This window comes from Micropterus salmoides, unplaced genomic scaffold, assembly GCF_014851395.1.
Source record: "Micropterus salmoides isolate LMB-PRFRI ecotype aquatic unplaced genomic scaffold, ASM1485139v1 Ms_hic_scaffold_19, whole genome shotgun sequence".
Taxonomy (NCBI): domain Eukaryota; kingdom Metazoa; phylum Chordata; class Actinopteri; order Centrarchiformes; family Centrarchidae; genus Micropterus; species Micropterus salmoides.
In genome coordinates, this window is record NW_024041039.1 from 17,817,296 (window position 1) to 17,844,829 (window position 27,534).

Here is a 27,534-nt window from a genome sequence, read left to right on the forward strand (position 1 = left end):
GTTGTCAAACTGGCTCCGTGTTCACTGGGAGGCTGCTGAGCCCGGTTGCTTTGCCCGCTCGCCCTGCAAAGTTCTGCTGCCAACGGCAGTTAGCAGCAGTTATGACTTGATATCTGATAAGCTGCCCAATATTTATGGAGTTTGAATCCAACAAGGGGAGAGTAGTCTCCCTGAAGAACCCTAAAAAAAAGTATGGGTGTGGTTTGATCAGACCCACCTACTGTGATCACATTTTAATTCAAACATTGATAAATTCTGATTTGTGCACAGAAATGTGTGACTTTACCTTTTTCCAACTGAGCCCCCACCCACTTAAGATCATCAAGAACACATTTATAGTAAATGTGAAAAAAAAAACTGTGGTAACTTTGGCAGTAATGAATGTGTTGATGTAGGATCCCATCACTGGCAGTAAAAAGCTGATTAACTGATTAACTTCATACATTATTTTTGTGTTTTGTAGCACAATAAGGTATACAAACATTGGCAAGTAACAGTACTCATGATACAAAGTTATGTGTATTTGGTTTGTGTATTTTCACAGGGATCCCATCAGTGTGTAAGCAGGTGGTCAGTGTGGAGACCACCAGAGATATCGAGTGGGCCACCTACACCTGCCCTCTGGGCTTCCAAGTCTTCGGTAAGTGAAGGCTCCTCGTGTCTCCCTCTTCAGCTGTGTATTTGTGTTTTAATGTCCATTCAATAGACGTCTCCACTGCCCTCCGCTCCTCAGGCTTGTGGCCCGACGGCTCAGACGGCACTGACATCAACGCTGTCTGCAGGACCAATGATAAGAGCCTCCTAGTTACTGGAGACGACTTTGGGAAGGTCCATCTATTCTCATACCCCTGTTCACAGTTCAGGGTAAGATACTGTGTACTGCCACAATATACATCTTATCACTGTAACAAGGTGATTAAGCTCTTGTAAAAGGCAAAAGGATGTCAAAGATAGTTTTTTACTTTTTCTTTTCAGGCTCCCAGCCATGTTTATGGCGGCCACAGCAGTCACGTAACCAATGTAAACTTCCTGCATGACGATAGCTACCTGGTGTCGACAGGAGGGAAGGACATGAGCGTGATGCAGTGGAGGATAGTCTGAGGGAGCCGACACAGACAGATACTCACGGTTTCTTACTGCTGCTGGAGCAAACTGAACTGAACTGCACCAAACGTAACCGAACCAAACTTAAATTAACTCAGATGCTTAAAAAAAAAGGCGGATCCACCTGAACTGAAGTGAATTGACAGAAGAGGAACCAGAGGTTTCCTCCCTGATCTGTTCTCACATCCCAAAAGAGATGAACTGTTTGGAGGTGTAATGTGAGGTTGCTTGAAATACAAAAAATCTTGAATATTTCTAATTTTTCTTTACTCACACTACATGTAAAAAGAATCTCCTCTCTCTCACGTACTGTAGCCTACCCACCAATGATACAAACTCAAACGGATCAAATCCACCTAAACAGAACCAAAGGCTCTGACTTTCTGACTGCATATGTACAGTTTGGCTTTCACTGTTCTTGTTTTGTGCACAGATGATAAACTGAAGAGGTTTATTTCGCTGCCTGTCAGAATCGTTCCACTGAATATTGTCTCGCTGGAGAAGAGCATTGGAACAAAAACTGTGTACGGAAAGAAAGAACGTAATGATTTTTAAAATTGTTAAACTTTCTTTTATTTGGTATTTAACAACTCAGGAAAGCACTAGTGAAGCAGGACTCTTCGCTGTCATTAACATTGACTTATCAGAGAAAAGCCCTAAACACATCTCACTAAAACATGCAGAGAAGCATCAAGCACGGTTAATATCAGATTAAGCTGTTGTCCAATCATTGTTGATTTATTTACATTGACTAATAGTGTATGAAAATGACATATACAGTCTAGGCAAATGCTAATTAAATGCAGCAAGGACAATACTGTCGATGTCAGAAACTGTGATCATTTGGGGGAATAATTTTAAGGCGATGAAAAATTACATTATCTGGATTCAGAGTTAGGATTTAAACCATTTTCCACAACATTATCTTAACATGTTTTTGTGCTTCCTGGTCTTAAAAAAGGCTCCTTTTCTATTTTTTATTTATCATGAGTCAACTCTCTCACTGACAAGTTCCTTTGAGTTTTTCCTACAATAAATCCCTGTCTATTCCCAAATGTGTAAATATACAGAAAGGCTTGAAACAGATATGAGCAAAATGAGTTGTTGTATCTGTCCTTTGCCTCGAGATTCAAGGAAAATGAAAATCAAGCATGTGTTGGGTTTTTTCAGTGATGATGATGACTTTTCAAATCTATATCTATCTGCATTTTATTGCACCGGGATCGGTTTAGGAAGGATAAGTGTGAGACCATTACACTGTAACTGTTTACGTCTGACATGCTCCTCAGTCACTGATGAGATATTGAACAGAACTGATTGAACTTTCTTGAGGTGATTTTTTTTTACTATAATGCACTGCTTCAGCCTGATAAATATAACAACAGGTCTCCAAGGTGGGTTAAATCCTGGAATTGGTTAAAGATACTTGAAATTGAGAGGTGAAACATCTTCAAGGATCTTCAACCAAGTCCAGTTGCCACTGATTTTAACCCACCTTAGAGAACTATGACCTGGATAACTGAGAATCTTCAAGGACATACAGCAGGTCTATTTACCTGCACAATGGAATAAGCAAATCACAATTTAGCACTTACTGGAGCTTTTCTTGAACCAATAATGTCTGCTTTCAGCCTTGCAAGCTGTGTCCTGTCCATACACCCACTGTGCGGTGTGTAGCACGTCACACTTGTCATCTTATGGTTATTACACGTGTTCACGAATAAACAAGATGTCTTTGATTGAGGAATCAGCAGATTTTAGTATGACCATGAACTGCCACTTATACGAGGCATACTGGTATTATTTTGAATTTCTACTGGTTGATTGTTGGCGCTGTCTTATCAGGAAAACTACTGAATCTCCAGCAGTGATATAAAGTCACCACTCTACAGAGTGAATGTAACATGATTTGTCTTACCACTAAACTCTTGGGGCTACAGAATACCATTGAACATTTAACATTTGTCTGAAAGTAAATGCAACATGAAATTCCTATGAGGCTGTGTCTTATGTCCACTTTATGAAATTTGTTTTTATCTTCTTTATTTTGAGAGCATGATCCAGCAAAAGCCAGTGTTATGTGTAAATATAATGCACTTTTATACTCTTGACTCTTTTTAAAAATTAGCATAAAGCATACTAACATAAAAATTATTTAATGGGCATGTTAAAGATACTACAGCAGAGGACCAAACTTAAAACGTCTACAGACCACCATTATAGGCATACTGGTAAGCTCGGGGTGGGGTAGGTAGGTGGTGTTAGTGGGCTGCATGTGTGCGTCTTCGCCGCAGGTGGGCAGCGTTGAGCCGGTCTGCCCCCCCACCTCTCCCTTCGAAAAGCAGTATTAGCATTTTCCCCGAAATCTCTCCACCTCACCAAAACGCTCCGAATGGGAAGAAAATATGGCATGAGGGAGGCGGCGGCTGACGACCACCATTCACCGTCTTCTACCGAGTACAAACCCCGGCAGAACATGGACTTAAGGATAGGCGGCAGCGCGCGTGGAGAGCAGAGACAACGGAGCACAAAGCGGATGGGAGAAAACGCTTAGCGTTTCTGCAACACGACTCATCATCAGCCTGTAATATCGCTACAGACGCACAAGGGACGCAAGGTGGGAGCTGATTAAAGCCTCCCAGACTGTGTATACAGAAAAAATAAGCGGACTTTTGGTCCTATTCGTCAGCCTCATCAGTGCCATCATCTCGGGCTGAATAAAAGACCAGAATGAGGTAAGCGGCGGCCAGCACCATGCGCTCTGTTTGACGCGTCATGACAGATGCGCAACGACTCTCAGCCCTCTGCCCCCAGCTTAAATCTGTATTTTATCTTATAATACATCAGCCAGTAATGTAGTGAAGAATCTTAGACATCCTATGGCTCATTTTCCTCCTTGTAGAGACAGCGTTATGAGCATCCAGGGGCCCACCCACCGGGCCTCAGCTCCATATAGGCGTCCTTTACAATTCGCTCTACAGCCGTAATACACTGGGCGAATCATTCATATCAGTTCCCAATGTATTAGCCTTCTATTGTCACGGCCGGACCCACCCAGTGTTTTGGGTGCAGGTTTTAGACCAGGCTAATGTTGTCATGGAAACAACAGCATCATGTATTTCTCCACATAAGGCCTACATGGCACCGGGTGAAACTAAAACGCTATGTTACGTTGAACATGGCCAGTGTCCGTGTCTGCGGGGGGGCATACAACCATAGCAGCAGGAGGAGGGTGTTTATTCTGGTGGTTGCCAGGCAGGTTTACAGACCCCCACCCCTCCTCCTGACACAGACACACACACACCTATATAAGCCTACTATGACGGATCCACTCAGCATATAGCAAATGTGTCTTATGTTAAAATCCCCATACTATATCCGAGCCTATGTAAGGCATGTTGAGCCTTTCCTTGCTAAATGTTGGTATGCAAATCCCAAATCTTCTCCAGTCTCTGTTTTCTGTTCTATTTATGAAACATTCCTTTTAGACCCCCCCCCCCCTTGTTGCCTTTAGTTTGACTCCTCCATGTTCCCATAGCCTGCACCATTCTGTTTTATGGCTTCAGATTTACTCTGACAGCTCTCCTCAGATACAGTGCACCGTCTCTGCTTTAACTGTAGCTACCGGTGTTTGTCTGCATGTGTGAGTGTGATGGTCTGGGTGTGTTACTCCCTTCACAGAGGAAAAGCAGACAAAGAGAGAGAGAGAAAGGGATTATGAGAAGATGTGGTATAAAAAGAGAACGCCATATCTCACATCCGGATATCTTATCTGAAGTACCTACTACTGTTTTTTACTACAGCCAAGTAATTCACCGGTCTCCTGTAAGCTCACACAACTCAAAGCCAGTAGCGCACTGTTTTGCTCTCAGACAGTAAACATGTAAGATTCATATCTTCCAATCCAGTTGGACAAACACGCCGTTTCCTCCTCTCTGTAAAACTGTGCTGCCCATGTCCCATCCTGTGTGTTTGTTTTTGCCAGAGGCAGATCTGTTCTTTGACTCAAGCCCAGAAGGGAAGTCTTAAATCTCCACAAAGCAACAACAAGGTGGCTGGTTTTTCTTTTTGCAGAGAAAAGCAAAAAGAAGATTTAATTCAATGAGATCATTTGTTCAGCATCACTGATTCTATTGCTTCATTTATGTAATGGTGCACATGCATTTATGTCTAACCATGTCTATGCACATGCTCATTAGAGAGTGTGTGTGTATGTGTGTTTGCACATATGTGGGTGTAGCTGAGTTATTTTTAGTCCTCTAACAGTAGTTGTTTTATTATGCAATGGTTCCCTTTCTGTTCTCCTTATGAGACTAGCTGCTGTCGTGTGTGTGTGTGTGTGTGTGTGTGTGTGTGTGTGTGTGTGTGAGAGAGAGAGAGAGAGAGAGAATCAGCATGGGTTTTGAGAGAAATGGTGAAAGAGGGCAAAAAGCGAGCCATCCGTCCTTTACTATTATCGCAGGATGATTTCTGAAGCGCTTGTTTTGGTGACTCATCGCAGGAAAGGTAGAACGAGCGAGTGCAGCCAGTGGAAAGTAAAACGCTGAGTTATGCATCTTACTGCAGGCTGCTGCTGCCCTCCGAGCTAATCAGAGAGCAGCTCCATGTGAGCCAGTGTCGCCACATACAGCCACAACACTCACAACACTGACATTCTCCAGTTTCATTAACAGGGATAATGTCTTTTAGAGAAAGCAGTTACAAGCAAGGGACAGGAAATTTAAATAAATCATTGTTACAGTATTTTGTTTTTCAACACTAGTGCAGATACATCCATCCATCCATCCATCGTCAACCGCTTATCCTGAGTACAGGGTCGCGGGGGGCTGGAGCCAATCCCAGCTGACTTTGGGCGAAAGGCGGGGTACACCCTGAACAGATCGCCAGTCCATCGCAGGGCCACTAGCGCAGATGTGATACCTGAATTTTTTTTTTGAGAAATACGTGTTTTTCTATAAGAATCCATTTTAATTAACAAAAGAAGCCAAAGTTCAATATGAAATTATGTCTAAACACAATTAATAAAATAGTCTAAAATCTGAAACTTTCTGATCTAACAATATGTAAATCAGGATTAGCCATTATTATTATTATAATCTCACCAGACATTAAATGCTAGCTTTTGGTACTTTACACCTTGCAATATTGAAGGACACATTTTGGTCAGGAAAAAAAGGTAATGAGGTTCAATACTCAGTGCTTAGAAAAGGTGAGTCATATTATCTGGTTAGAGCCAATTTAGGTCCATTTGTCAGGTTTAAGAATATATAAGAATAACTTGACAAGCACTGGATGGATTGCTGTCAAATTCTGTAGACATTCGCAGTCTCCAGAGGATGAATTGCACTGACTTTGATGATCCCCAGACTGTTTTTTTCTAATGCCAACATGAGGTTGACGCGTGTGGTTTTCGAGTGAATTGTCTCAGTTTTGGGAAAACAGTTTGAGCCCTGAGTCTCTTTTTAGGCTGTGCCCTGTGTACACTTGTTAACATGTACAGTAGACACATAAACAAGTGAATATATGACTTAAAACAAACAAAACCAAGATGTACAATTCAAGGAAAACAATTGCATTCAACATCATAACATTTCTAAATTGGATAAGTGACACCAGAGTGTTTAACTTGAGTTTGTTTCATAAATATGGAGCGAAAGAGCTGAAAGCATCGCTGGAGTCTCTAAAGTAATCCACGTCTGTAATCTTGTGTTTATATTTATTACTCTCGTGGAAATGAGGGAGAATATGTAGGGAAGTAGTTTTAAAAGAAGTGCTTTATAAATAAGAAAAAGAGCATGTTGCTCACGCCTCACAGAGAGAGAGGGCTCCACAATACCACAGCACCAAACTGACAGATTTGTGCCTGATTATATCGAGGGGGATTAATAAAGTAATTAATAAATCCCCCACGGGGGGTTAATAAAGTTATATCTTATCTTATCTTAGGTCCATCCCACGTTAACGGTATAAAATACAGTGATGTGTTCTATAACTATCACCGGTGATAAGCCTGTTCGCACTATGGTTAATAGCATCCAGTAGTTTTAATGTGGTAGCTGAAGCATGCATAAAGAAAATATCCCAAGTCTAAGACTGACATAAAAGTAGCCTGAACATTTTTTTCTCTGTTTGCTGATGTCTGACAGGCCCTGTTTCTATACAGGAAGCCTAACTTGATTTTTAACTTTTTTCCCAATTTGTTGAATTTGTTGTGCTTTTAAAGAAAGCCTAACATCTAACCCTATTCCAATGTATTTATATGCAGAGACCTGTTCAATTTTGCTACCATCCATGGTGGTAATTTGGAACAGACAGTCTTAAGGGATCTTCTTATTTTTCATGTAGCACCTCTATCAGTTCAAAATGTTGATTGGTCCGATACTTTGGTTTATGACCAAGTAACCTACAAAACTAACGACTGCCCCCTCAGCTGTACTTTGTGTTTAGTGCTAAGCAGCAAATGTTAGCATGCTAACAATCAATAAATCAATCCATTTTTATTTAAAGTGCAGAAACACCACGCTGCAAGGTTCCAGTGCACTTTTCAAAAAAGTATACATAGGACAAACATACTGCAAGCAAATAAAATAATACATTATAAAGGAAAGAACCATATTACAAAAATCAATGGTAAAAGGATGTTGAGAAAGTAATGGACCTGATTAGTTTTAGAGTATGCTAGTAGGTATGTAGGACACAAACATACATAAAGCAAGAAAATAAAAATAAAAAAAAGAAGATAAAGCAAGCACATTTAAAAACATGAAGTGTTAAGTGACACTCTCCTTTTTGTAGCGATAAATCAGCAGGGATTTAGTTTCTTTTGTCCACCTCCTGTAGGTGTCAGCAGTAGTTGATCAGTGAAGTATACTGCATTGTACACAACTTTATAGGTGATGTGACCAATTCATGGTTATAACCTACAGACATAGGGAAGCGGTGACAATAGGTCACAAGCAGATGTTGCTTTGTTTGTCTGCAAAGTAAATACAGGTCTCTCTCATTCTCCTGTCATTTTCTGATCTGTACTTATGTACCATATTCTAAATACAGTAAACAACACAAACCATTACACTTATACCCTTTGAACTGTAATCTGGTCACATGTCCCATATGTCATACACAACCTTCGTGTTACTGGCGATTTAATGATGAATCATGTGTCCTTTTGTCTTGATGGAGGTCAAACAGGCTGCCTCAAATGACCCCAATACGAATTGTGAAACGCATTTACAGCTAAGCGAGGCATTTATTCATTTTTCTCTCAGGCTTTTGATCCTACAACTGGCAGTTTTAACACTGTAGTTTACATTCTGTATTTCTTCCCTTGTAAACATTTACATAACATACATTAGCTTCTGCAGCTTTACCAGCCACTAGTTATGGATGCATATATTCCTGTGGCCTATTTCATACAAAGCCCTGTTTTGGAAAAGGAGATTTGCTTGTATTTCACTGACCTTCCAGGCTCCATCTTAGACCTGGAGTCTGTTGCATGTTTCTTACTATTTTCTAAACCCACAAAGCCTCCTAATCTATCAGTGGACTAGATTGCTCTTTGTTTGTTTACCACATCTCACCTCGCTGTGGCAAAGAAGCTTAATGCTCTAAGTTTGCATCAGCCAGATGGACCACCGGTTGAGGACGAATTCTGATAAAGCCACAAAGAAACCACAAATGTTACTTGAATATAAAACTAATCATTACATCTGTTCATGCAGCGCACTTAATTTTGAGCTTTAATACTGGGTCCTTTTTATGAAAGCCGAGCTGAACGAATTAACTGGTAGCTGCTGTGTGTTTTCTGTAGTTAATTGGTGATTAGGGTTTATGGCTTTTAAAATTCAGTTACAGTAGAATCTATTTAAAGCTACACTCTACATTTTCTGAACTTTACACGCTGTAGAAAGGCGGGTTGCAAAGGCACTCCGGTTTCCTATATAGGCTAACATATAATTTCCATCCAGTGGAAATGACTCCTTGGAGGTTGAAAGACGGCACTCCAATCCTCGGAGCGGAGAGAGGTGACTGGTCTGCGCTGGTCACATGATCTTTTCTCTCTCTCTCTCTTGCATTCCCTTACTCTGTTGCAACGCTCCTCATCTCTCTCACTCACTCCTTCCCTCCCACTCTCCCCGTGTCTCAGTCTTATGTCTGCTCTGTTGGCGTGGGGGATTTCTAATAAGCGCTTTCAGATGATGTGAAGAAGGGAAGGGTTGAGTTTGCTTCAGCGTCAGACAGAATGTGTACCACTCTCTCCTCTCAGCCTGATACTTCCCCCGCTCCTCCATAATCTCCTCCTTCATACCTCCCTTTCATCCTTTGCTTGAGGACTGGACAGTCTTCTTCAGCGACATGTATTCCCTGGACGATTTTGGGTAAGACGGCACGACTCCTCATCATCACCTCTTTCTCTGTCTCTTGCAGTTTTTCTGTCCTTTTGGAGTAGCGTAAGTAAAAAGCTAAATTGGCTTTGGAGTGTGTGGTAATGATTCTTCTCTCTCTAGTGGTTCTGTTTAAAGCCTGGCTCAGCTTTCAGACCGCAGAATCTGTTTGGTTCTTTAAACAGCATTTGTATTTGTTTGGGTTGTTTGCCTGCGAAAAAATGCATTTCTTTGTGTATCAACCTCAATTTCCTTCCAGCTCTACATGCTTTTGAAAAATGCATTTGGCTTGAGTTGGAGAGAAATCAAGGAAAAATTGGAAGAGGAAAATCTCCTCTAGGAGTTGCTGACTTTCTCTCCTCTGTCTCCTTTTTATTTTCCACCCCTCTGTCTGTGTTTTCTTTGGAGCCAGCTGTTAGCAGAGACGCCTGATTGGTTACCCTTTAGCATGTCTTTCATTGGTTCAGTCTTTTTCCTGGGAAGAAGAAGGGTGTTTCTCGCTGTCTGTCAGTGTGTCAGCTCAGCTGCTCCCTGTCGTTCACAGGATGGATCCCATCTGACTTGTTGCTTGTGTGAGAAAGAAACACAGGAAGAAAGGGATAGAGAGCGCTAATCTCTGAATGGCTGAACGAGTGGGACTATCAAAAGCCAGATGATACAAGGATTGAGGGGTTTGTGTATAATATGGCCTTGGCAGATTACAGCGGGATGTGGTGATTTGTTGAAGCTCAAATACAGATGTGGAGCCGAGTGGGGCAGAGGAGATAACCATCAGAGGTTTACACTTCACCGCATGCACTCTAGTAATCTTACTGTAAAGTACAGTACATCAGAAGGAAAACCTCTCTGCCTCTCTTTCACAGTATGTTCATTATTTATGAGGTACTGCTCACACTGGCATGGTCAGTCAGATTATAATGTTGCAAAATGTAACAAAAAGACTTAAATTAGATATCACAGTGTCATTATAACAGTGTTCCAAATCCATTCATCAATCCTGTCATCCTCCAGATATTTCAGATGACAAATCCACCAGTAAAAGTACAATATCCCGTTAATGACATGGGATACAAAGAAACAACAAGCCTTTGGGATTATATAATAACAGGGAAATCACAGGATTGTATCAAATATGGACAGTCTTATATTCGTTCTGTGATTTTGTATCCCCTGTATCCATCTGTGTCTCCCACAAAGTATTGTCCTCCAAATGGAAGCCTCATTTCCCTTTAAGGATCAGGATTAGTGACAGGACGCAGATCGGAGAGCGCTGAAGAAGGTGGAGTGAGGCGGAGGGGAAGAGGAGGTGGGGGAGGGGTTGTGTAGAAGTGGGGGTTGCTATCCATATTGTACTGTTAGGTGTCCATGACAATTAGCCTGAGGGCCAACTGGCATCTATAGATGTATGTGATGAATAAGTGATGTCGTCATAGGGGTCAACATGCATCACTGCTGCTTGTTGACAAAATAATCTCCTTATGTTAAGGATTCCTAAAGTTTTCATCAAAAAAATCCTTCAGTATATTGATGTAAAACCAATATTGTGGCTATATGAGTATTTCGTTGGTCTTAAAGGTTGAATTACGGCTCTGATTTTTCTGGGTGATTGTACTGAATAATAAATAACTCTACTAGGTGATCGTCGTATCCACATTACTAAAGATTGTTTGTCACCACCTCTGTATTTAGATCAAATATTTAGGAACACAATGGCCAGTCCTTTAATTACGACTTTTCTTTCCTCATAGCCTGATGAAACTTTGCAGGGGTTGTTTTTTTTCAGTTCTTTCACATATGTGTGCTCCGTAAAGTTGAATTTGATCACTGAGACAAATTTTTGATATGCAGTTGTCTGTATGTTCATTATTGAACTGACTGGACAAAAACACCATCAGAGCCAGAAAGAATTATCAAGATTTCCATTAGGATTGGGGTGTATTTATCAGGAACTGTCTGAGAAAACAAAAACATCTGTTGTGTCTTAAAAAAAATTATCTGGACAAAGCAAAGTTGAGATCTTTTGAATCTTTAATTCATCTATACACTATTCTGTTATATTTCCACCCATCATCTAAATTGTACCTGTAACAGTAACAAAGTGTAATGATTGAAATAGTTTCAAGTATACTGCTTCTAACATAGTATATAGGTTGTGCCATCCTGGGACATGGAGAAGACAGTGGAATCACGTCCACATATTACCATCACATGTTTGATGCTCAGTGTGATCACTTGCCCCGCAGTAGTTTAGCGTTGCCTGTTATCATTTTCTAAATGTTAGTGAGCAGGCAGTGTCCCCTCCCCGTGGCACAACAGAGCCTCGTCTGTCACAGGTCGAGCTTGTTAACATTTGCCCGGCCTGCCGCAGAAATGTCCTGTAGTCCAGCTGGGCACTCAGAGCCACAGACGAGGCAATGGTAATTCTGCTTGGCACAGGCGTTACTGTGAGTCCACAAAAAACAAATCGCTATTGACTGGCTCTCCTGTTCAACCAATCACTGTTGACTGTGGCCCTCATTTAACCAATCACAAGTAGCATTTTCGGCTGCAAATTACCCTGTCCCGCCCCATGGCGGTGTGCCTGTGTTGTTTGCTGTCACTGCAGCATATGAGGTCAGCATTTAGAGTGGAGGCCATTGAACCAGAGAGGTCAAAGTTCAAAGGTTAATCTGTCATGACACTGGATTACTGGCAGTCCTGAAACTGTGTGTGAGAGAGAGAGAGAGCGAGAGAGAGTGAATCTGAGTGGGTGTGCCTTTTTCTTGATGGATGTATTTATTACATCTTTTGATCATATTTATTATATTTGATCATGTTTTCATCATTGCCTGAGGAATACCTGTAGTAGTTAAGGTCTGAACGTGACTAATAAAATTAAAGGGAGCTGTGACTCGGATTGTAGTGTTTTGATCATAGGTATCATAGGACAGATACTGGATTTTTAATTACTGATTGAGAGTTTAAAAAATCTGATAATGATCTTTTTTTTTACATAAAACACATTGTTGATAAGAAGAATTGTGGCCAAGATTTGAACAGGACATTTTACACATAAATGAGACATACATCTACACACTACTACACTAATTTAAATTACTACATTAAGTAAATCACTAAGTTACTACACCATATTTCTTACAATTCTTGCAGAGGGGAACATGGCTGTACCAAATTTCATGGCAATCCATCCAATAATTGTTGAGATGTTTTTCTCAAAGCCCCAAATATGAACCGACACTAGAGGAAAAGTCAGGGGATCGCCAAAGATTTCATCTATCCAATAGTTGTTGAGATATTTTTTTCTTGGCCAAAGTGGTGGATTGAAGAGCTACGCCACTAGCATGGTTAAAAGTACGCTTGTCAGTGCTCTCTGAGCAAACTACCTAATTGACACACTGGTTCAAACATTTCTGTGCTTCATTTTCTTGTTACTTGTCTGCCGCTGTCAATACCAGTGTATCAGCAATAAGCTAATATGGGCTGATTTATCAGTCCAGCTCTGGACTTAATTAATTAATTATTTTAATTAATCTAGACTACAGTCTGGACAAAGTCCCTCCAACCGACGATAAAGCTGATGACTTCCAAAATGTCCGTCCTGTGGGTCAAATTCTGATTGAGTGTTAGAATTAGTCAATTACTCAGTGTTAATGGACATTCATCACGCACACCTCTTCCAGTTAATGTGTGTTGTACATGTTGGTGTATATTCACCCCGCTACATGTGTCCCTGAGGTAGAGGGCATCCAAATCAATAGGAGCTGCCCACAGTATGGACTGCTGGTTTTTAATACAGGCTGTGCTTAATACTGGGTGGCAAAAGCAGGATGAAGTTGAGGTTGGGAGGGGGAGGGGGGTAACAGCAGCAACCTCAAACTCCCCCATACCCTAATGAAACATTAGTGTGGGGGGCAGAAGCTGGTTGAGACGGATATGAGGTAATCTCCCTTGGGTTAACTGTATGACAATAGCACAGAGGTTCAATCACACGCACACACACGCTTATCTCTTATGCGGGTCGGACAACAGGCTGGTCAATGACTTCATCTCTGCCAGTCAGTCCGTCAGTCATCTCTTTGTTGCTGGATGGATCGTTATACTGGATTCAGCAGTGCAAGAATTCAAAACTAAAAGGACGTTTTAATCTCATACCGTGTGGATGTTTTTTGGTTATTTGTGCAGTCGTCGCTCCTGTTTGTAATTTATGTGGTAGGTATTCAGCAGGAGGATTTAACTGCTTTTGAGTTTTATGCGGCAGAAGAGGGAGTTTGTGTCATAGACTGCTGCTGTTGCTGTTGTTTTCCTGTTTACCAAAATGGACATACATCGGCTCCAAGTGCTTCGTTACTGCCTCCCCCAGAGTGTCAGTGACTCAGGGTTGTTTTACAGCCACATCGCTGCCAGGTTTGTACCCACACTATGTACGACAGTGTGTGTGAGTGTGTGTTTGGTCATTTCTACCTCCAGTATATGTCACTAATGAGTGATAGAAGTTAAATGTCAAAGGCAGCAAGGAAACTGAAAGCAAAGAGAGATGAATACAATTTTGGGGTGAATGAAATAGAAAGGGTTGTAACTGAGAATACGTGCACTTAACGTCTGATAGTTTGGTCGACAAGGTTCGATCATTGTGCGCAAATAAAATGTAATTTTCCAGCAACACAGGCAGGCAAATCTTTCCCTGTTGTATTTTAATCAGAGCTAAAATACTAATCTGTAATCTTAATCTGGCCTCAACAAACTGTCGTTTAGACACAGAATTTAGGTTATTTTGGATTAGTTACTGTGTGCGTGGATAATATGATTTGGCGCAAAGCTCTTTGTTAGTATCTTGTGGTTAGGAGTTAATTGTGAGAAGTTGTGACTGATCTGTTTTGATCATCCTGTTATTTCTCTTTCCTCTCGCCTGGTCGCATCTTTTCAGTCAAAGCCAGAGATGCTGCCAGAGAGACGCAGCCTACTGTGCGAACACCGAGCATCTTCTTTATTCTAAACAGCCTTACATAGGGCATCTCTGAATAGCAGAGCTGTGTGTGAGCTCCGTACATGTTTAATTCACACATGTATTGAAGAGAGCATGGCTTCTGGCAAATGTGGCAGCCTTTCGGGCCAGTGCTTTTCTCTTTCTCTCTCTCTGCTTTTTGCCGGGAGGATAGAAAATGAAGAGAAAAAATGGAGAGAGGGGAGGGAGGTTTGGTCGCTGCTGCTGTCCCAAATGAGAACTGCAGGATCAAACAACTCTGTTGGCTGTCTTGTTATCAAAAGGGAGAGGAAGAGGGGAAGGGGGCGTTGATTTATAAATAGAGAACAATGAGGTTTTATGTGTACAGTATTAGTGGTCAACTGATATGGGTTTTTCAGTTGTCGATGCTGATATTTAGAGAGCAGGGCGATGTATCGGCCTTGTGAGTGCTGGGATCGCCGATGCCAGTTATCTTAAAATGTAAGATATCAGCCCGATTAATCTACCCATCACTATTCAGTATGTGCAGTTGCTGCTTAAAACTGACCTCAACCACTCACTATGTAGGACACAAGAACCTCCCTGGCAGTATAACCCTGATAGTAGCAGCATCGTGACTTTGGCCTGCTTTAGTCACAGCTGTGATAGACGGATGCAAAAGAAAAAACACACTTTATTTAAATAAACCTTTCTGTAGACTCACTGTGCATTTTATTTATATATCCCAAAAACACAATTTTTACCCACAACATACACTCACCGGCCACTTGATTAGGTACACCTGTTCAATTGCTTGTTAACACAAATAGGCAATCGGCCAATCACATGGCAGCAACTCAATGCATTTAGGCATGTAGACGCAGTCAAGACAACTTGCTGAAGTTCAAACCAAGCATCAGAATGGGGAAGAAAGGGGATTTAAGTGACTTTGAATGCGGCATGGTTGTTGGTGCCAGATGGGCTGGTCTGAGTATTTCAGAAACTGCTGATCTACTGGGATTTTCAGGCACAACCATCTCTTGGGTTAACAGAGAATGGTCCGCAAAAGAGTAAATATCCAGTGAGCGGAAAAAAATTCCTGGTGGATGTCAGAGGTCAGAGGAGAATGGGCAAACTTGTTCGAGATGACAGAAAGGCAACAGTAACTCAAATGACCACTCGTTACAACCAAGGTATGCAGAGTACCATCTCTGAACGCACAACACGTTGAACCTTGAAGCAGATGGGCTACAGCAGAAGACCACACCGGGTGTCACTCCTGTCAGCTACATTCAGATGGTAATCCAATCCATTCCACTTTATTTATATAGCACAATTTAAAAAACAACAAGGTTACCAAAGTGCTTTACAGAGATGATATAAAATATGCTCATGATAAATCAAAACAAAACAAATAACACCAACACTGACAACGAAGACCACAGCAGCTCTCATGGTGAATTAAAAGCCAGGGAATAAAAGTATGTTTTCAAACAAGATTTAAAGGTGTGGAGGTTGGGCGCCACTTTAATGTGAGGAGGTAAGTCATTCCACAGTTTGGGGGCAACTGCTGAAAAAGAGCGATCGCCCTTGGTCTTCAGCCTGGTCCTGGGCACGTTCAGCCGCAGCTGATCAGCAGACCTTGGCGGGGTGTAAGTGTGCAGGAGCTCAGAGATGTACTGAGGTGCCAACCCATTAAGTGACTTAAAAACAAACATTAAAATCTTAAAATGTATTCTAAAATGTACAGGGAGCCAGTGGAGCGAGGTCAAAATGGGGGTAATGTGTTCGTGTTTCCGGGTTCCTGTTAAAAGACGAGCAGCTGCATTCTGGACTAACTGCAGGCGAGAGAGGGAGGTTTGGTTCACACCGATGTAAAATGCATTACAGTAATCCAAACGGGTTGAGATAAAAGCATGAATCACATGCTCAAGAAGATCAAAAGATAAAACAGGTTTAATTTTAGATAAAAGCCTCAAATGATAAACATTGTGGTTAAATCCAGTTTTTATCTGCTTGTCAAGTTTAAAATCACTGTCAATTTTGATGCCTAAATTGGTGACTACGGGCTTTACGTATTGCTGCAGGGAACCAAGGTTTATGGGAGTGGAGTCACAGACCCGGCTGGGTCCGAATACAATGACCTCAGTTTTGTCTTCGTTTAAATAAAAAATTAAAATTAAACATTAAAAGACATCTAGGCCTTAATATCCTTGAGACATTCAAGTAGAGGAGTCAGGGAACTGTTTGCATTTCTTCTCAGGGGCAAGTAGATTTGCGAGTCGTCCGCATAAAAGTGGTAGGAAATGCCATATTTTTAAAAAATGTTTCCAAGAGGGAGAAGGTATAAGGAGAATAATAGTGGTCCAAGAACTGATCCCTGAGGAACTCCACAGAGAAGGGGAGCGGTAGATGACGAGAAGTCACCAAGTTTTACATAAAAACATCGCTCAGATAAATACGATCTGGACCACTGCTGGGCAGTATCTCGGATGCCCACACAGTGCTCAAGGCGAGAGATGAGAATGGCGTGATCAATTGTATCAAAAGCAGCAGTAAGGTCTAAAAGCACAAGAATAGCAGAGTCACCACGGTCTGTAGTTAGTAAAAGATCATTAAAAACTCTTAAAAGTGCAGTCTCGGTACTATGAAAAGCTTTAAAACCAGACTGAAAAATTTCTAAAATACCATTTGTATCTAAAAAGGATTGTAGTTGTGCAATACAGTTTTTTCTAAGATTTTAGAAGTAAAGGAAGCTTTGATATTGGTCTGTAGTTAGCTAAAATTGTAATGTCCAAATTTTGCTTTTTAATTAGTTGCTTCTTTGCAATAAGCTGGGACAATTCCTGAAGTCAGACTGCTGTTAATAATTTTTTGGACACTTGGCCCTATAGTGGTCCAGACCTCCTTAAAAAGGCGAAGGGGGACAATGTCTGTGGGACAGGCTGAGGGTTTGAGCTGTGAAATTATTTTATTGAGGCAAGGAAGCGACACAGGCTCAAACTGATCAAACACTGTTAAACAGGTCATCATTTCAGAGGGGTCGGATACAGGTGGGGAAATATGAGTTCTAATGGAGGTAATCTTGTCTAAAAAATAGTGTAAAAAATACTCACAGACTTCAGAAGAAGCTTCCAAACAGGAGGATTGGGGAGAATTTAAAATTTAATCAAAGCTTTTAAAAAGGACACGTGGTATGTTTAGATTTTGGACAATTTTTTCTTTTAGGTATGTATTTTTTTTCAGTTTTAACTATTTTTTGATACATTCTCCAGCTTTCCTTTAAAATTTCATAAGAGACATGAAGCTTGTCTTTCTTCCACCGGCGCTCTGCTCTGCTGCACTCTCTCCTTGCTGCACGGGTGGTGTCATTAAACCATGGCTCAGATTTAGGACCAGTGTCAAACTGACTTTGAAAAGCACAAGAAAACTGAGCAGCAGTGGTCGGCTTAAACACACGGCCTATGCGTGCAGGAGCAGTTGGTTTAAATTTAAGACAGGACAAGTTAAAATCAAATAAAATTGGCATGTGATCGGAAAATACAGCATCCTGTGTCTGGATATTTGAAATGGGCAAACCATAAGATAACACAAGATCTAACGTGTGCCCCTGTTCTTGTGTGGGTCCACTGACATATTGTAAAAAGTTAAAAGCATCAATCATATCTAAAAAATCTTTTGTGAGTGGTTTAGAAGGACAACAAACATGCACGTTAAAATCACCAACAATTAAAACTCTTTCATAGTCTGTCATTATACTGGCCAAAAAATCAGAGAACTCTTTGATAAAATATTTGTTGTATTTCAGCGGGTGATATACCACCGCACACAGTACAGGATCCAACCGGCCTAAGACAAACGAGCTTAGTTCAAATGAGGAAAAAACAGATGGTGCCAAAAGTTTACAATGTAAGCTGCTCTTTAAGACAGTCGCTATTACTCCTCCCCGTCCAGTGGTCCTTGGGGAATTTAAAAAAGTACAGTCAGGAGGTAAAAGCTCTGTGAAGACATCGAACTCACCTACGGCAATCCATGTTTCTGTTAAGAATAGTACATCCACAGCCTGTGTGATGAAGAAATCCTGAAGGATTAAAGTTTTGTTCATTACCGACCTTGCATTTATCAGTGCACATTTGGTCGGTAAAATGGAGATGTCAGCCGCATGAGCTGACCGGCACAGCGGCCGAAGTTGCTGTAATTCCTTCTGCCAGGACTTCGGAATCAAGGCGCACAGATGCGCATACCATGTCGCACCTCGTACGGGCCTACAACAGGTACCAACCAGCTGCTAGTTGGAGCAAGGCCGCGACGAGTGACAAGGCGTTGAAAACACCGGAGACATTCCGGTGAAAGATAGCAGGCAGTCTGCATCAACTCAGAGGGTGATGCCAGCCATGCCTTGGTAGCCATGCCATGGTAGGGTCAGAATTTGGCTTACACAACATAAAAGCATGGATCCATCCTACCTTGTATCAACAGTTCAGGCTGGTGGTGTTTGTATAATGCCATGGCAACTGGCAACGCTTGTACAAGCAGCAGCCAGTAGCTTCTTCAAACTACACTTTTGTGTTTTATCAGTTTTTCTGGCTTTATAGCCAAAACAACCTCTGACATAAATACAGTCATTGGAAGATGAAGACGTCCCAAACCCACCTGTCCCAAACAACCGGACCAGGCACCATGATGGGTGCGGTGATCAGGAGCCATGCTGGCCCAGCTTGGCTTTAATTCTGCTCCTAAAGAGCCGTTCTTGACAAAATGGGACTCATATTGACCAAACAACAGACTGTTGTACCCACATCGTTACAGAGACCTGTCTCATCAACATCCTGGATCAAGCACTCGGCAGGTGGTCAGCGCAAGACTCCGGCAAGATGAGAGGAGGTGGACTCTGTGTTTTACATTGATGATGCTTGGTGCACAAAAGCAGTGAAGATGGACTCTGTTTCCCAAATGTCAGACTGTTTATTGTGAAAATGAAACTTTCACATTATAATCTGATTGCTGCTGTTTACATTCACCTCGTATGCCAATTCAAAAAATGCACTGTGGAATGTTTGGGGTGTATATGTGTATGTAGATTTTATTTTATATGTTACCATATTTTAATATAGGCCTACACTTAATTATATGTGTGTGTGTGTGTGTAGCATGAAGGAACTACACATTTTGTTTAGTTATGCTATATAATGACTAATAAACAACTTTGTACCTTATAATGGTGTGGGGCATATTTTCTCTGCACACTGGAATTGCATTTATCCTTTTTAACACTTTATAATACATATTGTATTAGGTTGCAAATCATTGTGAGTAATAGTGGGTTTTAGTTTCTTTATTTGTCTGGTATTTAATTTGATTAGACAAAAACGGATATTCCTATCTTATTTTATCTATAAACCTCTTGACACAGGAATTTATCCATAGCCCCTAATCCTAACCCAGAGTGGAGAGAAGTACAATAATACAATATTATGACAATAATTAAATATCCAATGTAATAAACTAAATATGGCTGACAAATTTTTCATTGTTTGTGTTGCAAAGTTCTTGTTGAATGAAATGAACTATTTTCAGATTCACATGTGTGTGTTCTGGTGTCAGCACACCTGTAATCGGAGTCACTAATTTGTACTTCAGTATACTGTGATACATGTGAATCAGACAGTCACGGAAATGCAGAACGTACTAGGTCATGCCTTTTCTGCCAGTGGTGTGCACAGAACACAACACAGGCAGCTTTTTGCACAGAACAACTGGGACATTAAGCTAAGAACATAAGCACATTAGTGCGGTTTGCATTAATGCCATTAAGATAGCGGTACTCTGCTCTCTCTCTCTCTCTCTCTGTCTCTCTCTCTCTCCCATTTGGGGCTTAATTTTAGCTCTTTCTGCAGTATTGTACAGCACTGTACTTTCAGTATCTTTGGGTCTGGGGTTAGATAAATACACTATGGTGCAGTATACTTATCACAATCTGGATGTCATGATGTTCAGGGATGTCAAAGCTTTGGTGACATTGCATAGATTATGAGAATCTGAACTGCTGTGCCAGCATACAATAGTTTTGTTTGTGAAATTATGATGCATTAATGCAGGCAATTTTTTTATACCCTTAAAGCTTAGTTTTAAAGTCTTTTAATCCTCATTATTGTGGTCTTAATCATGATTACTGCTTAAGTGTAGTACTTCAATGTTCAGTACTAATACCCCACATAGAGTCTCATACATATCCATACTTAGATATGGATCTATAAGAGTCCATATCTATGCAACATTTGCACCTTATAGTAGATGCAAATGTTGGCTCTACATGACAAATAGGTATTTGGTGCAGTCTCGGGGGGAAAATACAACTCTGCACCTGTCTAGTGACTAAAGTCAAGTTTTTATATTTTTGGCAGCTGAGCCTGTACTGTGGGTTGATACTGTATTTAGTTTCTGCTGGGTACTGTAGTTGTTGCATTGTCTATAAAAACATTTTTAAAAAACAACAAAAACTTGAAGGAATAGTTTACCATTGTGTGAAATTTTGCGTTTTACTTGTGCTTATTTAATTTCTTGCCGAGAATTAGATGAGAAGATTTATACTGTTTTTACAGTAAATATGTAGCCGGAGCCAGCAGCCAGTTAGCTTAGCTAAGCATAAAGTCTGAAATGTGTATTAATAACAGTTTGCCATTTTACAGTGGGTTATGTGTTACACTATTTTGGCTAGAAGCAGGAACTTGATTTTCCAGTGGTTGCCTGGCAGCTGCTTCTGGCCAAGAAATAGCCCAACATAACAACTTGTAAAACTAGCTAAGTGACGTGTTTACACTTCACCTTTATACAGAATAAACTTACAATATATAACTTGTTAATTTGTGATCTTTAGAGGTGCAGGTAAGTATATTTTGTTTACCTTTGGACAGAGCCAGGCTGGCTGTTTCCCCTATTTCCAGTCTTCATGCTAAGCTCATTTAACCACCTGCTATCTGCAGCTACATATTCAGTGTACATACAGTTCATGGTAGTGGTTTTGATTTTCTCATAAAACACCCAGAGGAAGTCTATAAGGGATTACTCCTAACACTAGCATGGCAACATGCTCACAATAATATAGCTAACAATGCTGATGATTAGCAGGTATAATTTTTTATCATGTTCATCATTTTTATGATAACTCATCCTGAGGGGAACAATGTGTGCACCAAATTTCATCGCAATCCGTCCAATAGTTGTTATTATATTTCAGTCTGGACCGACCGACCAACCCGACAACAAACAAAAAATAGTTTAAATTAGTAAGAGTTTAGAGGCCAAATGGCAAGGGGATTGTAACCTGGATGTAGATAGAAACAGTTCTTTAGTCTATGTGTCTCTTCTTTAGTTTTAATTACCATGTTCCATGCATTTTACAGCGTTACATCCCATGAAGCAACATTACTACAAATCTGGCATCTATTGCATTTCTCACTGTTTGATTCAAACAAGCTAACTGTGCTTAGTTTGCTCACTTACAAATGACCAGGCTTCACACTGTTTCTCAGCAATAAAGTTGGCTTGTGCTGTTTTTAGTTCCTGCAGGCCTCCTTCCCTCCGTGTGCCTGTGAGCAGTACTTTCCCTGTGGAGCAGATTAGAGGTCTTGTACGAGAGTTAAGTCCTGGTTAATTTAGATTTAAGACTGCAGTGAGGTAATGATCTGCCTGCCAGACTCGGTCTCTAATCCAGCCAGTCAGACAGACCTCTTCCCTCTTTCAGCTGGACCCCAGCACCCACCCATACACACACACACAGGCATCCATACTGTAAATGTATTCGCCCTGTCCCAAAATTTCCAGTGATCCCTGGAGGCTATAATCCTCATGATCAGTGTAATAATAACAGACAACTAACTGAATCCATACACAGTAACTAATTTCAAACTCTTTGTGTGTATGTTTGGGTGGGACTTGTATTGCTATATTTGTGAGGACCAATTTCAGTTTTTTAACTATCATAGTGAAGTTAGGAGTTAGGGAATGCATTATGTCAATGAAGTATAAAAAAATTAGTGTCTGTGACTGTCTGTTTCTGCTGTCCTAAGCTGGCCCTTAACTAAAAATATCAGTGTATGTTATTCCGGGTGTACATACAGTATGGGTACCATAATATACTCTGTGTGGGTGTATAATTATGTATTTCTTTTCCTGTTTGAAAAAAACAGTGTCAGGACATCATAGAGCAGAAAGCCTCAGTCTCTGCAATATAAGTTGCAGTACCACTTTAATTTCTGTTTGTGCTTTACATTTCACAGTAATCTGCAGGGTTATTGGGCCTGTTTACATCTCCCCTTATGTCCAGCATATACCCAAACTGGAGGGATAATTTACAACATGCTTATTATGCAGGTTGAACTGTATTGAGTTGGTGTAGTTTCTGTCCACCCCAGACAGACAGATTACCGATATGGCAGCATATTGCTTTGCTGAGAGAAACACAGTCTTTGTTTGTTTACCAAACCTTAGATTGAGTTTTAAATCTTCTCTGACACTGACTGTATTATTCTATTAGCTACAGTACCAACCAGGGATGCCTAAAACTGTCTAATTATCACTCCTGCTGCACAGGAAGCTTCTCTGGATGCTTTTGTCTCTAGCTGGCTTTCATTGTGCAGGAGGTTATGATTTTTTTTCAAGCAAGTTAATTAGCATTACATTCATTTATTATTTGTGTAAATTAAGTTGTCACCAGCTTTGCAGATTTGACCACTGCACCTCTAAGATGCCGCAAAATATCATGGTTAATTCTTTGCTTTGTCTGATATGACACTTAAAAATAATTAATTAGATTTTCTCTTTGCGTTCATCAAACAATCAGGTCTCCTTTCATTATTTTAGGCATCAGTTTTGCCCTTATTAGCAAGCTTAGCACTGACAGAGACTTGAAAGGCACAAGGTCGCAAAGGAGGTGATAAAGAAGGTTACCGGTTACAACTACCACAACTCCCTGACAAAAATGACAACTCCCCTTATATATAAAAAGATTTATATGCAGATGATGCTTCTAAAGGCATATTAAAAGCGCAACATTTTGTTTCTGGTTTGCTTTGGAGAGGATCTTTTCCTACTCTGATCCAGTGCCAAACTAACTCAGGAAAGCTTTTTTTTTTTCTAAATTAAACTGTTAGATTAGCCTAGTTTAGCTGGCTGTCCATTGGCTAAAAAAGCAGCTGTGGTAGGAAAATGCAACTGCCAACAATAACTTATTGAGAACTTTTCTGCTGATGTGGCTACAGGCGCAAGCAGGAAGTGAATTGGACATTTGTTAGGTTATATCCTTACTAATAGAGAGAATCAGATCAATCAGAAATGGCCAGACATCCTACAAGTTAAAAGTTGCATGCGGAACATCCAGACTTTTGTTACATGACGTTTCTCATCTCTGTCTCCCCTCATTGCCTGTCACCTCTCTACTGTCAAATAAAGCCATAAAATGCCCCAAAAACACTATTCAAAATAATACAGATGTGGCAACGTGTAGTGAATTAGATCAGCCATCCATGTTTGGGAAAGTATTTAATTACTTTTGAGTGGAGTGTTATATGACTACATAACTGCACTATTCAGTTGAAATCTAAGGATAATCAACAAACATCCCTAAAAACTGAACTATGGGGGCTATGAAGATTTATGAGGACTCATGACTAGCTTTGTCATTATACAGTGTACTGCACTTTTGTATCAGTGTATAGACCTTTGCTGATGGCACAATTCTCTACAGCTTTTGTAGCCTTTGGTAGTGTTTTGAACATTTAGTTTTCATCACAGAAACAAAGGCCTAACGAATCTGAGCTGCTGTCATGACCCGGCCATGCGGGGCTGTGTTGAATGACTCACCATTTGTTCGGGTCTGTTCGGGTGCCTTCCACTGTGAACCAGCAGGATGAAACAATTACCCCAGCAACAAAAGCTAATTGCCATGATAACAGGAGCTCTGCCCTCCGGTGCTACCCAGAGAGAACTCCACATACACCCCACCACCCCAACCCACTCTCTCAGTATGCCAAGGAAACACGTTCACAGCCTAAATACAACCAGTGATTTAATCATGAAGCTGCAGAATCACACAGGAACGCGAAACCACCTAAATATGCACACTCCTATCTACAGACATGAAGTTCGGACATTGTTTCCTCCAGCACTGAGATTTCTGCTAATGGACTGAAAATACACAGCCGTGACACAGAGCGTGTATGCATAGGATTTGTGCGGGTGAGGGTAGGGCGAGGGGGGTGGCACATATGTCTCACCATGTGTGCAGGGAAGTGCTTTGCTTAATTCAAAAGCCTGGGAATGTGGCCTCCTTTTCACCATTCGCCTATGAGGCTTATTTGACATGAGGAAGTGCTCAATGTGGCAGGAGCCTTCATATCCTCTCTGCTCTTGTTTTTCTCTCCACCGTCTCTTCATCTCGTCTCTCTTCTTCCCTCTCCGTGCTTTGTACATCTCATCTTTTTTTTCCTCACCCCTCTCAGGCTGTCTTTTGAGGTGAATATTATAACAGCCTCCTCTGAGAAATCTGCTTAGTCCAGCAAAAACAAGGTGAAATGCTCAGACAGGAGCTGTTAGCCAAATCCTTTTTAAGAAGTAGATGCATACTTTAAATTCAGAATACATCTGTTTTCTCTGCACCAATACAAATATATTGTCAGCTAATAGCAACAGACCTTAAATACAACCTTTTAAATATTCGTGCTTGTCTCATTAGCCGTTCAATGTGGTGTGAGAAATGTACAGTATTCTTTTTTTTATTCATGAGCTTGTAGTGGGGAAGTGCTCTTGCATTTTTAATAATGTAGTCTATAGAATACACAAGAGGAAAAAATACCAGCAGGCTTAAACCTTCAGAGGATTTAAGCTGCCTGAAGAAGGAAACTGCCCAAATGATCAGTCATCTGTAGTTCTTTCCATCTCTCTACACCTTAGTGAAACTCCTTAGAGTGGCTATAATCAATACTTTTAAATTAACAATGGTTCACATGACTACTTGTGTGAAAGGGGTCACTTATACTGATGAACCCACAGAGAAACTTTACCTGACTTTGCAGTTCCCCTCACCACTTGCCTTATCTTTTAGCTCATTGTTTAGCTAGGTGTAATGGTTTAGGTTGCAACTTTACTGTTTTGATTCCCTCTCACTGCTGTCATGAGCGTCATAGGGCTGTCCCCGACTAAGGATTTACATAGTCGATTGAATCAGAATTGTCAAGTCATGTCTATAGTCAACTGATAGTGTGCGCTGCTATTGCGGGGGGGCGTTAATCTTGAGAAGCTGCAGAGCTGCAGTCTCTATTCATTCAACTTACACTGGAAATTTGCAGCCAAACTGAGGCTTTTTGAAGACCATTTTCTCTCTCTCTCTCTCTCTCTCTCTCTCTCTCTCTCTCTCTCTCTTTCGCCTGTCATTCACCGGTCTTGTGTGACTTTTGCGTGCATGCCGTGCTGCCGACAACTACATGCACGTCGCAGTTCCTCACGGGTCTATTTCAAGTAGCTGGCTATTTAAAAACAATTAAATATTCTTTGTGTGGTTCATCAACGGTGATAAATTTTCCAAAAGTCCCGCAATGTGCAGACAACTCGGCACAACACCAGTGAAGCTGGGGCTCGGTCTCTTCAGCAAGTGTTCCTCTTCCGCCACCACACACACACACACACACACACACACACACGCTACACCTACACATGCGCACTGACGACCCAGGGTTAGGGTTACAATTTTGGATTTATGCACGCACTTTAAAAACATTTATTTTAAGTTGTATTCTTTTTACATGTTTATTTACAGCATTAAACGTTGAAATGTATATTGTAATAGGCTGTATGTTAAGTTATTGGGAGAAAACTGGTAGTTCTATTTAAAATCCGACGTTGAGCACCCCCATATCGCCACAATGGCATGATCCTTGTTTCGCTGCGAAGCTCCGACTGTGAGATTGACAGTCGAATCAGGCTCAGCCCAATTCTGAAGTAATGTTTTCTTGTTCTATAATTTGACCAGTTCTTCCTTTTATGTACATTCCTGCTCTGAACATCATCACCTTACTTTAATGTCACTGATTGTGATTTTTAGCAACAGCTGACCCTTTTCAGATTATGCCATATTGCCTGCTATTCTTTCATCACAAACACATTGTCACTCTGTTTTCTTTGCCTCTCTGTCATCTCTTCAGTCAGTCACTCTTTTTTTCCGGCTGAAAGTCCATATTATATGAGCTTCTAGATTTGTTTGTTTTTTAGTTGCTCAAAGCACAGCTGTGATGTGATGCAGCTATCATGTGCCCTATTGTGCCTTGTCTCCTCTTTGTCTTGTGACCTAGAGAGAGTCCGCCACCCTCAGTAACTAGATCAGACACAGAAGCATTTAGCACACTGTCAGAAGTGGTGAGAAGTCTTTTCCCCCTGCTGAAATTAGATGAGCTGCTCTGAGGGTCTAGTTCAGCGCTTCAGTTAACGCAACCAAAGGAAATAACTTTTATTGTCTGCCAGCCTCTTTCTCTTCTTTTTTTGCTCTACATCCCATGATGCATTGATTGAGAAACGTACTGTATGTAAAGAAGGAGTAGGCGAGACGCCGGCTTTATTTCTGACTGCTTGAAGAGAATTGAAACCAACAACGTCAAGCTGGAGGCACTCCATCCCTCTGGCCCAAACTGCTCCAGAAATAGGGCCTGTTTTTGTAAGAAGATCCATCACAGAGATGCAGCCACCTCCCTGCTCCCCTCCCTTTCCTTTCCCAGTGAGACTCTGGTGGTCTGTCAGGTCTCTGAAGTGGAAAGAAGTGTATGTTATGTGATTAGAGAGTCTGTTTAACTTAATTTAGACATGTAGGAAACATGGTGTCTGTAGTTATCTCTCATGGGTTTGCATTAAGAATAGGAGGTTCTCCTCAAATGTGGAGGCAGTGAACTTCTCAGATTGTGTTATCTTCCAACCTGGCTTATCAGTGATGAAACTGATTATTTTCCACTGGAAAGGACGATTATTGTTTTAGGTTAAGGATGAATCTCAGCGTCTGTGTCACAGCAGTCAAACAGGAATTTTGATGTTATCTGGAGTGAATTGTTGAGTTCAGATTCT

At 41.0% G+C, this 27,534-nt stretch overlaps 2 protein-coding genes across 14 annotated transcripts in view; both read left to right on the forward strand.

The window, feature by feature from the left end:
• eml1 (EMAP like 1) overlaps positions 1-3,097 on the forward strand; it is a 58,466-nt gene extending 55,369 nt beyond the window's left edge. For all 10 annotated transcript variants that reach the window (XM_038728949.1, XM_038728946.1, XM_038728943.1 and 7 more), the window contains 3 exons: positions 545-640; positions 734-864; positions 976-3,097. In XM_038728949.1, coding sequence (XP_038584877.1) covers positions 545-640; positions 734-864; positions 976-1,101 — 353 coding nt within the window. In that variant the 3' untranslated portion in view covers positions 1,102-3,097. The remainder of the gene's footprint in view (positions 1-544; positions 641-733; positions 865-975) is intronic.
• Positions 3,098-3,421: 324 nt separating this feature from the next.
• evla (Enah/Vasp-like a) overlaps positions 3,422-27,534 on the forward strand; it is a 41,311-nt gene continuing 17,198 nt past the window's right edge. Inside the window, exon 1 of one of the 4 annotated variants that reach the window (XM_038729096.1) lies at positions 3,422-3,839. In XM_038729096.1, the coding sequence (XP_038585024.1) occupies positions 3,835-3,839 (5 nt within the window). In that variant the 5' untranslated portion in view covers positions 3,422-3,834. Of the gene's footprint in view, positions 3,840-9,213; positions 9,483-26,829; positions 27,238-27,534 lie in introns of those variants that run through there. The other 3 variants (XM_038729095.1, XM_038729094.1, XM_038729097.1) reach the window with 3 other exon arrangements.